The sequence below is a fragment of the Stegodyphus dumicola genome, chromosome 10 (assembly GCF_044657685.1).
Source record: "Stegodyphus dumicola isolate Sdum_Otavi_A_Nest chromosome 10, ASM4465768v1".
Lineage (NCBI taxonomy): Eukaryota > Metazoa > Arthropoda > Arachnida > Araneae > Eresidae > Stegodyphus > Stegodyphus dumicola.
This window is the reverse complement of record NC_140777.1, coordinates 99,860,883-99,875,299: the sequence shown is the minus strand read 5'-3', so window position 1 is coordinate 99,875,299 and position 14,417 is coordinate 99,860,883. Positions and strand designations below refer to the sequence as shown.

Below are 14,417 nucleotides of genomic sequence, written 5' to 3'. Positions count from 1 at the left end.
AAGCCACAGACTTTTTTTTTTGCATGCTTTACGCATGCATGTTTAATGTTTACGCATGTGCATTTAGCACAAAAAAACGAAGCAACTTAAACAAATTACATTGAAAGAAATGTTTAATAAAGTAAACAAATAAATATTAAGCTCTTTTTTAGTAAATTTTGATACCCTTTAGATCATAATTGCTCTTTATTTCATAAATTACGGTTTCATATTTTTAATTGTATAATTTCTGCATGCCATCTTACCAGATTTAAATTGATGATCTATAATCCAGAAAAACCCTTAATCCAGAATTGCTGAAGTCCCAACGAATCTGGATTACGGACTTTGTACTGTATTGATAAAAACATTTTTTCCTTCTTCAGGTGTCATAAACATAGATGTGAGGGAAACAGTAGTATGAATATATAGACACAGAGATGAATTATTATTTATTTCCTGGAGATCAGTTTTCTGCATTACTAAATATTTTAATATTACAAATTAAATTTAGCACTAATTAATGTGTTTCAATTTCTGCAGTAGTAGTAGAAGTAGTGTGCCATGGAGCTAGCTCCTGATCACGGATATGAACCACCTTCCAGAATATATCTACTAACTGCCAAACTCTAAGTAGAGATGGATCGCACTTCATTATAATCAAAAAATATTTTTTTATCTAAATTTTGAAAATAGATGTATACTAATATAAGTTTTGGAATGCAAGAGGGGGGACGCACTAGCACAATTCAATTAACAATGTGCACATATATATATATGTATAAACAAGAATTAACATTAACCTATATACTTGAAATACACTCATAAAATTAATACCCATTTGCACATAAATTCGATTTTCAGTTCCATATAGTTATCTTTAAAAATGAAAATGCACTACTCAATCTGTGGAATAGTACCGATATTCGGACACGCTGAATATTTATTTATTTTCGAATTGTCATGAGTGCAGATAATTTGAAATGGTAGAAGTGCAGCTAAGAAATTCCCCGAACATGATAGTTAGGCTTTATATTATTCTACTACTGTATTATACTGTTCTAAATTGTATTTAGAACACAAAAAGGGCAATTAAATTAAGTTTTTAAAGACAATTATTTTGTAGAGTCATTAGGTATTTTTTGGAAGCAGGCAAGATGAAAAATTAACAACCGCCTTCGCCAGGAATCGAACCACGGACCTCTGGAATATTGGCCCAGCATTCAGAACCACTACACCACGTGCTCTTAGTTCTGCTCCGAGTAGTATCTTGGCTAGCACTTCCCTGTTACGAATAATGTCATAGTCTGAATTATTTCATGTGATTAATAAATAATAAAATCCTGCAAATTGATGTTTGGAGTTATAGCGCTTCCTAATGAAAGAGATATTTCTGTGGAGGAATTTCTAAGGAAAATGGTCTTATATTCACACTACACATAAGGCGATGTGTTTTAAAATATGGACGCGTCAATAAGCCTAGAGATTAGTAATCGGTACATGCATAGGATACACGTAAAATAATAGGAAACTTCTTTAAATATTTGAATTAATAATAATAAGCAATAAACATTAATATAGTTAATAGTTTTGGAAAAGAAATTATAAGGCCTTTCTCCCACCTTCATGGCTTGCCTTCGTGGTGTAGTGGTTCTGAATGCTGGGCCAATATTCCAGAGGTCCGTGGTTCGATTCCTGGCGAAGGCGGTTGTTAATTTTTCATCTTGCCTGCTTCCAAAAAATACCTAATGACTCTACAAAATAATTGTCTTTAAAAACTTAATTTAATTGCCCTTTTTGGGTTCTAAATACAATTTAAATTTATTTCAAGTTTGTTTGCTTGTTCCAATGCAAAATGTTGTTTGAACGAAATGAAGTGATGCATAAGTTGTACAAATTATTAGCATTAAAAAAAAAACTTGATTTGAGTTCAAGATTATTTCAGAAATGAAATATTTTTTACTTATTAGTTAGACATCAAGTTCCAAATGCCAATATATGCCGACGATTAACTTGAAGTATGTTAAGCTTTGTTCCGGCAATCTGCTGTTAGTTGTAGCATTGCAGGTGTGTGAATGCCTGTGTGTGACCATAAGCCAGGATAGAAAGTACATAATTATATATCATACAGAATGTTGCTGTAATATTTATTTTTCCCTTTCAGCCTCAGCAGTGGATAAATGGTTAAGACCGTTGAATACTGTCAATTCGAAACTGGATCGAAGCCAAACAAATGAACGGGATACCTACCTGTTTGGTTTTTGCGCTTTTTTCCATGTGTAACATGATTCAATTTCCCACAGAATGGGCACACGAAGGCCGATAGCTCTCGTGGGCTTTGCTATAATCATATAATCCTAACCCTCATACTTCGACATCTGTCATACTAAATCAGAGCAGAAGATTTTGAGCAGCTAAAAGCACTGAGCACAGATAGCTCGACACATGTTCAAATCCTTGCGAATGAGCTGGTTGAATAGGGATTGTCTTGGCTTCTTTACAAATGCAACGTGAATACTAGCCAAATCCTCTTAGAAAGCTCCTTCCTCATGAGCAGATAAACAATCGCGTACTTTGCCATAGTTCACGTACATTAAATCCATCTGTATTGAATACAATTATAAGTCTATCTCTTTCAAGAAATCTTAAGGTAAAAACATGTAAATACGTAGCGTATTTGGAAACTAAGTACCGTTTCATTCTAGCGCAGTCGCAGCGCTGTGGTAGGCATCCAGCGCATGTGCACTAGTCTTTCTTGTTCACTGACTTTCAGTTGTCGCCATTTTGGTTGCTCTACGTTGTGTTTTCAGTTTGCTGTGCACATTCAAAATGTTTAAGACAATTAGTTCTTCCACTGACTGTGAGATTCGTGCAGTGATTAAATTTTTGAACGCGAGGAATGTTAAACCGGCCAAAATTTATCGTCAAGTGACAAAAGTTTACGGTGAATACGCGATAAGTGATGGAATGGTGAGAAAGTGGGTAAGAATGTTTAATGCAGGTCGAACAAATAACCACGCCGAGGTTCGGAGTGGTCGGCCTTCTGTTGTCACCGATGATTTGGTAAGGAAAGTTGATGAAGCAATTCATGTGAACAGACGCTTCACAATGACAACTCTTTCAGAGGCATTTCCACAAATTTCACGTACTGTTTTTTTTTTGAAATTGTGTCTGACCGCTTTAATTATCGCAAACTGTGTTCCCGATGGGTTCCAAAAATGCTCACTGATGTTCACAAAACAAAGCACTTGGTAGTGCCCTGACATTTCTCATGCAGTACAGTGATGAGGGAGAAACATTTTAAACCAAATTGTGACAGGTGATGAAACTTGGGTGTGTCATTTCACACCAGAATCGAAACAACAATTGATGGAGTGGAGACACACTCATTCTCCAAAAAAACAAAAGTTCAAAGTGACAATGTCATCACAAAAATCATGTGCACTGTCTTCTGGGATAGGAAAGGCGTTTTGCTTACTGAATTTCTTCCCAGAGGTGAAACCATTAATGCGGCACGATATTGTGAGACTTTAACAAAACTAAGGCATGCCATTCAAAACAAACGAAGAGGAATGCTCAGTAAAGGAATTGTGTTGCTCCAAGACAATGCTCGGCCCCATACTGCTGGTGTCACTCAATCGTTAATTCGACAGTTTCATTGGGAGCAGTTCGATCACCCGCCGTACAGCCCGGACTTGGCGCCGTCCGACTATCACTTGTTCCTGAACATGAAGCGCGAGCTTGGTGGCAAGCGCTTTGGATCTGATGATGACACGAAAAATGCTGTGGAGTCTTGGTTATCGAAACTGGCGGGACGTTTCTTTGACGATGGTATACAAAAACTGGTCACCCGCTATGACAAGTGTTTGATCATTGGCGGAAACTATGTTGAAAAATAGTTTAAGACATGTATTTTCATGTAAAAATAAAATTGGATTCGAAAAAATTGTTCTACTATTTTTTTTTTTCCAAAACGGTACTTAGTTTCCGAATACGCCTCGTATCAACTATGACTGAGAATATTTTTAAGCTATTAACATTTTAAGCAGCAAAGCTTTGTATTTCTTTAATAGTATGAGTACTAAGAATAAATGTGAAATGATATAAAGTCAGAATTTTCAGAAGCTAGTGAAGCACCAAGCAACAAAATGATCATGAACTGCAAGAACCTTTACGGTTACCTTATTACTTACACAATAATACTTTCTGAGAAAAATAAATCAAATCCTATTTCTGATCAAAGTAAGATTTTAACAATTATTTTTAAAAAGATTTACCATCCTTAAAGCAGAATAATTTTCAAGATAAAATAAATGATTTACAATTTAAAAACAAAATACCTACCATCTGTAATGGAAGGACTTAGCCTTAAGTTAGGCTCATCAGTTCCACTTTCCAAATATTCTTGCTCAAATACATGACGGTGACGATTTTTTTCCTCACGAGCCTTTTTGGTCTTTTGATAAGTATCTGTACTGCGAGCATCTAACTGCGCATGCCTCTTCTCTGACATACTTTGGCGTCCAAAGCCGTCACGAGCAAAACCAGGATTAGATTCATCAAGAGATAATCTAAAATTGTTTAATTGCCTATCAGTTCTGACAAAATTTTCTAATAAAAATTCTATTTAATATGCAATAATTTTGCTTGTATAAGGCTGAAGTAATATGATGCAATTATTTATATGAAAAATTTAAGACAAAAAAAAAAAAAAAAAAAAATTCAATCAATGATTTTAAATTCCATGGCAGCATTTTTTTTTTTTTTTTAATCTGATAACAATGTATTTCAATTATAAACATTCTTACAGAATTTAAGCATTGCATAATCAAGAACATTAGTTAGAGGTATAATAATAAATCTAAAATCATTTAAATAATTGCATAAGAATTGGTTTTCTCATAAAATAATCACAATATAAATTTAGCATGCAATTTCTTTTAAAACATTAAACATTTGTTTTACATTCTTAAACTGATGTATTATCTCTTCTCCCCCAAAACATCCCTTAAGGCATAATAGTAACAGAATGAGCTCTAGTATACTTTAATACAAAATAAATATTTGTATGGAGAATGAAAAGAGAAGCAAGAGGCATGTTCATTGCATAAAAGGTAATGAATATGCTTTAAAGAGCTTTACAAATAATAGCACAAATACAAATGCAGCTTTTAAAGCATTCATTTTGTCAACATATATAAAAAAAGTAAGACAATAAACTTGATGTATTACACCACTGCTACTACAAGTTTTAATTTAAATGGCCAAATGTCTTAAATTAGAATTAAGTTACAAGTGAAATCAATCTCACTGAAAAGCTATTAAATTTACTACACCCGATGTTTCACATATATGATTTTTTTCTAATAGCAAACTAAATTATTTATTGAACAACCAAGTAATGTGAAGTTTTCATTAAATAAGTGGATTTCAATTCTAATATTCTATGGAAACATATACTGTTCATATTTCCAACTGTGAAAAATAAGGTGAAATCATTGAAATAAATGTACTTATTATGTCCATTCCTTGCCTTAATGGATCAAATACATGTTATTTAATGAAAATAATTAGATTTCAATTAGGAAAAACTTTAAACCATTACATAATGCAATACAAGGGAAAAACATATTTACTTAAGTATAAGTATATTATTAGTATAAACATATTACTTAAGTATAAGTATATTATTAGTATAAACATATTTACTTAAGTATTAAGTATATTTTCACAGCATAAAAAAATTTATATTATTAAATTTAGAACAAAACTTAAAATATCGTAAGTAATTTAAATAAGCATAATGCTTTTAAATAAAATATTAAAAATACATTTTGATCAAAACTTTTTCTGTGCAATTTGCTATTACAGCTCCTACTTGAATTTCTCGGCATTTGGTCATACAGTCAAAAGTCGTTAATTCGGACACCCATAATCCGGAATGATCTATAATCATTCCGGACCTCAAAGCTAAAAACTTTCTGCACATGCGCCGCGTTGACACATGTACATAGGCGTTTACGCGTGTGCGCAAGACCTTTTATGTCTGCGCATACGCGTGTGCGCAAGTGCAGAATACGTTTTCGCATGCGCGTTTTATGTATAACAGACGGAATAAGCTAAAATTATCTTATTATCTATTTCAGTTAATGTTGATGATCGTGTTGTTCCTTAATTTTCGAACTGGATCCGGCTTATTATTTTTTGCAGACTGTAAGAGCAATACTATAAAAGTAAACTTGAACTTTCGATTATATCAAATAGAATTTTCGATGCTGGAGCTCCCAAACGATCTACAAAACGAAAGTATGTTTCGATGTCCATCAAACAAAAAGTGGAATTGCTGCAAAAAATGGATAAAGACATGAAGAAGGTGACAGAGAGATTAGTGAAAACAAAAAAATTTCGATTGACAAGTTAGTCGGTATTCTCAGCACAGCAATTACGGGACTTGAACAGCGGAACTTCGTAACTGAACAAGAAATTATGTCTGTTTATAGAATTAAAGAGAAAGTATTGTAACATAAAACGAAGCAACTTAAACAACTTACTTTGAAAGAAATGTTTAATAAAGTAAACAAATAAATATTAAGCTTTTTTTTTTGTAAATTTTGATACCCTTTAGATCATAATTGTTCTTATTTCATAAATTACGGTTTCATATTTTTAATTTTAGAATTTCTGCATGCCATCTTACAAGATTTAAACTGATGATCTATAATCCGTAAAAATCGATAATCCGGAATCGCCGAAGTCCCGACGAGTCCGGATTAACGACTTTTGACTGTATATATATATATATATATATATATATATATATTATGCTAACGAAGAAAGCTAATATTATTCTAAAAATTCCAAAAAGTCTGAAAGGAAATAGCCGTTCTCACGCCTGAAAAAAATTTTACAATGCAGATCGCAAAGCAATCTACAAAATTCTTCAATAAAATTTTAATAAATTTCATAGCATTTTATTTCAAACGACTGCTTATTGTGTGAAAGAAATATATTTATAATTTAGAGAAAATTAATTACAATATACAAAGTAAAATAATTAAAAAGGGAACTAAATATTTCATCTAGATAATAAATATATATAACATACTGACTCCCAGCTGGTGCTACACTGGCATTTTCTGGCAGAATTCCATTAGACTGATGAATCGAATCTGCGACTTTCTTTGAAGAAGGATCATATTCTCCTTCTATAATAACAGTTTCATCTTGGCTCGAGCGTATTGTGGTAGAATATGAAGATTTGATTATTTCATCATTTAGAATTGGTTGTATTTTTTCATGCCGAGAATAACCATATCCTTCATTTGAACTACTACTTTTTGGTTTCTCCAATGGTACCTGTCCTGTCAACCTTTCGATAACTGGATTACAGCCTGGAAGAACAGAGTTATTTTTCTGGCTATTATCTAATTCTGGAATAATTTGATTTGATTTAGAAATGTTTTGATGGATACCCTTCTGGAAATCTAATCCATCAGAATTATTTTCATTAAAATTGGCTTCTTTTACACTGACAAGTGATTCAATTTTCTGGGTTGTAGGATTATTCACATTTTCAGTTTCTGCTGGCTGAAATATTCTTCGAGCCACTGTAAGAATTATTGCATTACGAATAGGACCATCTGACTGGGACATGGCATTCCTTAGTGTTTCCATGGCATTACTATTACTCATCCCCAATAAAGATATTCCATTGATGTTAACTAACTGGTCATTTGTCTGAAGCCGTCCATCCTGGAATAAATTTGCCCAATTCAAATTCCTTATTTTTTATATGATTTAAAACTGATTACTGAACCATTAATAAAATAAGAAAAGTGAAAATATATTAAAATACAAATGCAAAATTTTCTTAATAAAAATATTCTTTGCTGAATTAAAAAAAAATGTCTATACTTAATTATTTGTACATATTTACAGTACTTCCAACACAGAATACAAATGATTTCAACTAAAAGATAAAATTTAGACTTCCCCTCTCGAAATATTAAGCATGTTATGGTTATAGGAGGTTCAGACTGATTCTTCATAAACATTGAAATGGAATTAAAAATGAGCAACCTACAACAATGAATACTTTCATTTCTTATATATATTGCTTGTTAGCTCTAATCATTATTAAATTTTGCATTCTTCAAGAGAGCCAAAAAAATCAACAATGATCTTTTATAAGGCTTCTAAGTAATTCTTTAAAACACTGGAGAGCTTTTTTTTTTTAAAAAATGAATTAATTACCTATTTTGCCAGGAGACTTATTTTTCGTTTAGCAAAGACACAGTATGTCTAGATATAGTCACTTGCCTAAGACATAGACACATTATCTAATGAATTCATTGAAATAGACACAGCCTAATTTATTAGATAATGCCTGTTTTTCATTAAACAATATGTCAGATTAAAAACATTCCAAAATACAACACAGGTTAAACCCTACAAGGAGTTATTTAAACCGTTTATCCGTACATTGCTGAAGGAAACATATCTGCTAAGGAAAGGAAAATCATATTTTAAATTGTCTTGCAGTAGCTGTTAAAAATGTAATTTCAGAAGAGACCTTAATTATTTAATTTAATTGTCTCAGATCCAAATTTTTATTTTGTAACTGATCTCTCGCATGTTTAAGTTAAACACAGGTGGACAAGTGCTAAGGATGGGTCACAAACGGCTATATAGAGTGTAAAAAAAGTAGGGGTGGTTGAATGTCAAGTGCATTAAAATACGAGGCACATTCAGAAAGTAAGTTCCCCGATGTTTTCCCCTTTAAAGTAAACATAATTAGCCGTGTCACTTGCAAAATTTGGATCTATGATGTATCAATCATATGCCAGCCAAAGAAGTCCCGCCTCGTGCCAGTAGCGTGGTAGCAGTGATCTGAAATGGAAGCTCTTATTCCTTCTTCCGCCACCTGTGAAGCTTGGTCAGTGATAAAGTTCTTGAATGCATAAAGCATTGCGCCAATTGAAATTCATCGTCAGCTCTGTCAGGTCTATGGGTTGAGCATCATGAGTAAGCAGATGGTGCGTTGCTGATGTAGGCAGTTTTGGAAGGTCGTCAAAGTGTCCATAGTTTGGTTTGGTTTATTGAAATTACGGCAAAGCACACTAGGGCTATCAGTTTCAGAGGAGGGATGCCTTCATGGAGGACTTTCTAAGGGAAACTGGCTCGTATATACATTACACATGGGGAAAACCCCGAAAATGCCGAAGCAGCCAGCCCGTTCACGGGATTAGAACCTCGGACTGAACTTGCAGTGTTCAGAAACTTTACCGCTCGGCCACTGGTGGGCCCCAAAGTGTCCATGATGAAGAGTGCAGTGTGCGACCATCCCTCATCATTGATGATCTTGTTGAGCTTGTGCGGCAGCGTGTGATGGAGAACAGTCGCTTCACAATTATGGAGTTGAGCAGCCATTTTCTGCAGATATCGCAATCTTTGTTACATGAGACTGTCACTAAGCACCCGCTGTTCAAAAAATTGTATGCCAGGTAGGTGGGTGTCGAAAAACCTGACACCCGAACACAAAATTGAGCACATAGGAGCAACACTGATATTTCTGCAACAGTATCACGATGATGGCGATGAGTTTCTTGACAGGATTGTCACTGGTGGCGAGACTTGGATTTCGCACTTCCCTCCGGAAATAAAGCAGCAGTCAATGCATTGGCGGCATAGTGGATCTCCGATCAGGACGAAATTCAAACAGGTGTTGTCGGTACGGAAAGTGATCAGCACGGTGTTCTGGGACAGGAAGGACATTTTGCTCATTGAGTTCCTTCCACGTGGAAGAAATTCAATGAGCAGAAAGAGTAAATGCTAACTTTTACTATGAAACACTGCTGAAATTGCAACATGCCATTCAAAACGAGAGGCGTGGAATGCTTACAGAAGGTGTTGTGCTCCTCCATGACAATGCTCGTCCACATACGGCTCAATGCACAGCAGCTGTTTCGACTGCTGGAATTTGGCTGAGAGTTGTTTGATTATCCACCCTACAGCCCTGATCTTGCTCCAGCAATTTTCATGTTTTCTTGCACCTAAAGAAATTCCTGTCCTCCGGTGAGCGTTTTGGCAACGACGAAGAGCTGAAGACGTCTGTCACACGCTGGTTCCATTCACAGCCAGCAGAGTTTTACGACAGAGGGAAACAAAAGTTGATCCCATGATACGACAAGTGTCTCAATTCTGGTGGGTGGCTATGTTGAAAAATAGCTGAAATATTGCTGTACGTGTTGCCAATAAATATGTTTCTGAAAGTGTGAGTACTTTTTTTTTTTTCAAATAGGGAAACTTTCCTGGATGCTCTACGTACAAGACAAGGACATAACAATAAAGATATTTTATTGTGCTCTAATACAAAAGACTTTGGAAAACATTCAAGGGACAAAATGATCATTTTGTGCTGAATACATAAAAGTGAAAAAAAATGCAATTATTGTCTACAGGCATTCTGGCGTAAGATGTCAGTGTGGAATATGGCCACCATGGAAGGCGATGCCAGATTCCACACATCGTGTCATGTTTTGCACATTATCCAGCAGGCGTTAGGCTAATTTACTCCATTCCCCTGTCAGTGCATGGATGAGGGTGTCCTTGTTTATTGAAGGGTTATGTCAATCAAAGAATCTCAAACATTTTCAATGGGATTCAGTTCTGGAGAACGTGCAGGCCAAACGAGACACAATGTTGCATTGTCATCTGTAAAAGCAAGTTTATTACCATGGAACATGCGATCATGAGGCAGCAGAAAAATACTAATATATCATTGGCCAGTTTAATGCATGCAGAACAATGTAAGGCCATTGATCATAACCCCAGCCCATACCATGATGCTACATGTAGGATATCAGTCTCTTTCCTGTATGTCTGTCGGTCTGTGTGCAGTACCCATCTCATGCCAGATCAACTGACATCTGTAAACCAATGACAGACTGAACTACACTCATCTGAGAATAGTATTGGGTCAGTCCATAAATTCGTGCACATTTTTTAAATAATATAAAAAAACACAATTTAACATTTTAATCATTTATACATTTTACTCCAATACTTACAACATCTCGCCATCTTACAGGCAACTTTTTTATGCCATTGCTGTAGAAAGACTCTGGTTTTGATGCAAAAAAACTTAAAAAGTTCACTGTGTACATCCTGTTTAAAATTTAATTTTTTTTTCCAGTAAAAAATTTTGTAAGGCATAAAATAAGTGAAAATCACTTGGGGCAATATCTGGGGTGTAAGCAGGACGTGGCAAAAGCTTCCAATTAAATTCATTAATTTTTTGCAGTGTTGTTCGAGCCGCATGAGGTCTAATGTTATCATGATGAAACAATACTTTCTTGATATTTACCAATCGTGGGCGTTTTTTGATCAATTCTATATTTAGATGGCAAAGTTGTTCACTATAAACTTCTGAATTAATCGTTTGATTTGGTTCTAACAGTTCAAAACGTCCTGAATAGGGTTCATCATCAATGCTGCTTTTTCCAACTTTAAGTTTTTTAAACCATTTCTGGGCACTCCTTAAACTAATAGTGTGTTCACCATGTACACTATTAATTTTTATCGCTGCAAACCTGGCAGATTCACCACATGAAAATAAAAAATGTAGCACAGCACGTTTATACTAATTATCTATATTCTTTTTTATGGGTACTAAAATGCGTTCGATATTTACGAAAGTTGGTGATGAATTGAATAATATGTTAGTCAAACGATGACAAGTTTCAACAGGTTCAAAATTGTACTGTTTTAGTAAATGTGTCATAGTAAATTCCACACATACTCTTAATGAGCACGAACTTATGAACTGACCCTATACATAAGTACAGCTAAGACACAATAACACGCCGAATAAATACTAATTCAGAAGTCAAACAACAAAAATCAGCGTTATACCTACAAAATTTTCACAGGACTAGTTTCGATGGTTTTATCGAACCATCATCTTCAGCTGCAAAAGCGCAAATGAACAAGATAGGAAATAATGATTAGATAAGATAAGAAAGCCTGGACAAGAATAAGCAAGTGGCGCCATCTGTTGGCGAAACCAGAACTAAAACATAATTTCTCTAAAAGCTGAAGGCAAATTTGGATTGGAATTAGGATCGTTAACTAGAACAGAAAGATTTTTATGAATGTGAAATGCCTCTAGAAAATCCAGTTCTCCAATGGAAGATGTTTTTTGAATAATTTTGGCAGCAGAAAAATTGAAAGTGTGATTTTCGGACCAACAATGTTGAGCAACAGAAGACTTCTGTGTTTCCTTTTTTCTAACATATGCCTCATGTTCTTTGACGTGAAATTTTAAGGCTCTCTTAGTTTGGCCAATGTAAATTAAACCACACTGGCAAGGAATCCTATAAATACCCCAGGAATTCATATCCGGAATGGGGTCCTTGAGTATAGAAGTTGGAATTTTATTGATGGGAGAATAAACAACCCGAAAGTTAAATTTCTGCAAAATACGTGCAACTTTATAGCTAATTGATGGAAAGAAGGGAATGACAACAGAATTTTTATAATCTCCTAAAATAAGAGTGTGGCTTTTAGTGTGTTGAGATGAGAATTTTTTAACTGCTTGATTAATAATTTTGGGTGAAAAGCCTGTATCAATAGCTATTGCTTTTAAATAATTTAGTTCTTCATCAAGGGCTAGTTTGGAGGAGCAAACTTGAAGAGCACGGAAAACATAGGAATAAAATGAAGCTAACTTTTGTTTAGTCGGATGACATGATTTAAAGTGTGGTGGAAGGCAAACCGATGAAGGTTTACGGTAAACTGTAGTACTGAAATTGGATGTGTTACGTGTGACCAGAATGTCGAGAAACGGAAGAGAATTGCAAGTCTCAAGTTCAAAAGTGAACTGAATAGCAGGATCAATAGAATTCATTGTTGAAAGAACTTTATTTAAATTATCTTTATTACCTTCAAACAGGGTAAAAGTATCGTCTACGTAGCGGAACCATGCCGGGAAGTTTAAAGTTTCAAACAATTTTGATTCATAATAATGCATGTAGATATCAGCCAGGATGGGACTGAGGGGGCTTCCCATGGCTAATCCCTCAGTTTGTTTGTAATATTTATTTTGGAAAAAAAATGTGTTTGTTTCAAACAGAGTTGAGTGAGAGAAATTAGCTCCTCAATTTCGATGCAAGAGAAATGAAATTCGCGAAGTCTGGTTTCTAGACATCTTAATGCACCCTCCACTGGGACATTGGTGAATAATGATTTTACATCAAAAGAAACCATGAGTAAATTACTAGGAGAAATGTTTTTAACCTTTTTTACAAACTCTATTGAATTTTTTATGGTGTAAATGTTATTGTCTAATAGATTGGAAAATCTAGAAACTAAATATTTAGCTAAAGGATACGAGGCAGTACCTAAATTTGATACAATAGGGAGAAAAGGAATACCACTTTTATGAATTTTGGGAAGAGCATATAATCTGGCACAATTCGCAACAGATGGGATAAGCGAATGTTTTAAGTTGCTTGAAATGATTTGCGAAGATTTGATCGCAGTTTTTATTTTGGATAAGTCCGAAGGTGAAGGATCTTTAGGGATCGGATTATATGGTCCTTCGTTTAAGAGTTTAGTGACACCATCGATGTAAGTGTTCTTATCCATGACGACTATCTGGCCACCTTTGTCGGCCTTTGAAATGACAATATCCGGGTTAGAATGAATCTCGCGCATTGTAGCTCTTTCTCTCGCAGTTAGATTTGGTTTCAAAGGTTTATTATTGAATTTCACATTATGAGCGATAAGATGCCTAATCATTTCTTTCTGTGAATCTGAAACTTTACTGAACTTGAAAGCTTTTTCGATAGGAGCCAAAATCTTTGGAATCGAGGGTTTACAGGTTTGTGAGAAGTTAAAATTATATTTTAGAATTCTCTCTTGTTCTTCTGAAAGACTAACATTAGAAATATTAACTATTGGCTTGATGTTTACAATGGGAAGATTTTTTGAACTACTTGAACTGGAAGACTGTAAAAGAAGTTTTTCGAATTTAACTGCAAAGGTGTTTTTATGACGGTTAACTGCATTCTCCGTTCTAGACCAAGACTTTTGTTCAAGGGCAGTGAATTTTGGATATGATTTAGCGAGTTCCAGATGAAGCTTATAGAGTTCATGTTCAATTTTGGACAATTGTTGACGTGTATCCCTTATCACGGACCGAAGTAAGGCAAGCTTGCAATTTAACAGAATTCTTGAAACGCGACTCGAAGGTTTTTGATTAGATTTGATTTGAATAAAATTGGGGATCAATTTTTTACATTTACATTTAAGTAAAAAGTCAAGATGATTCAGGAATTTTTGCCGTTTCAGGCGTAATTTAGCGAAACGATTAACGGATGAAGGCATGAATGCAAAAATCGAACTAAATTAACTGAGCAATAATAAAGTACACACAA

The 14,417-nt window shown here is 34.5% G+C and overlaps 1 protein-coding gene across 3 annotated transcripts in view; it reads right to left on the bottom strand.

Annotated features, from left to right (window-relative positions):
* The window catches only part of LOC118196009 (partitioning defective 3 homolog), a 171,970-nt gene that overhangs the window by 37,609 nt on the left and 119,944 nt on the right, over positions 1-14,417 (bottom strand). For all 3 annotated transcript variants that reach the window (XM_085825312.1, XM_085825311.1, XM_085825313.1), the window contains exons 13-14: positions 7,085-7,731; positions 4,324-4,550 (exon numbers count right to left, since the gene is read on the bottom strand). In XM_085825312.1, coding sequence (XP_085681438.1) covers positions 4,324-4,550; positions 7,085-7,731 — 874 coding nt within the window. The remainder of the gene's footprint in view (positions 1-4,323; positions 4,551-7,084; positions 7,732-14,417) is intronic.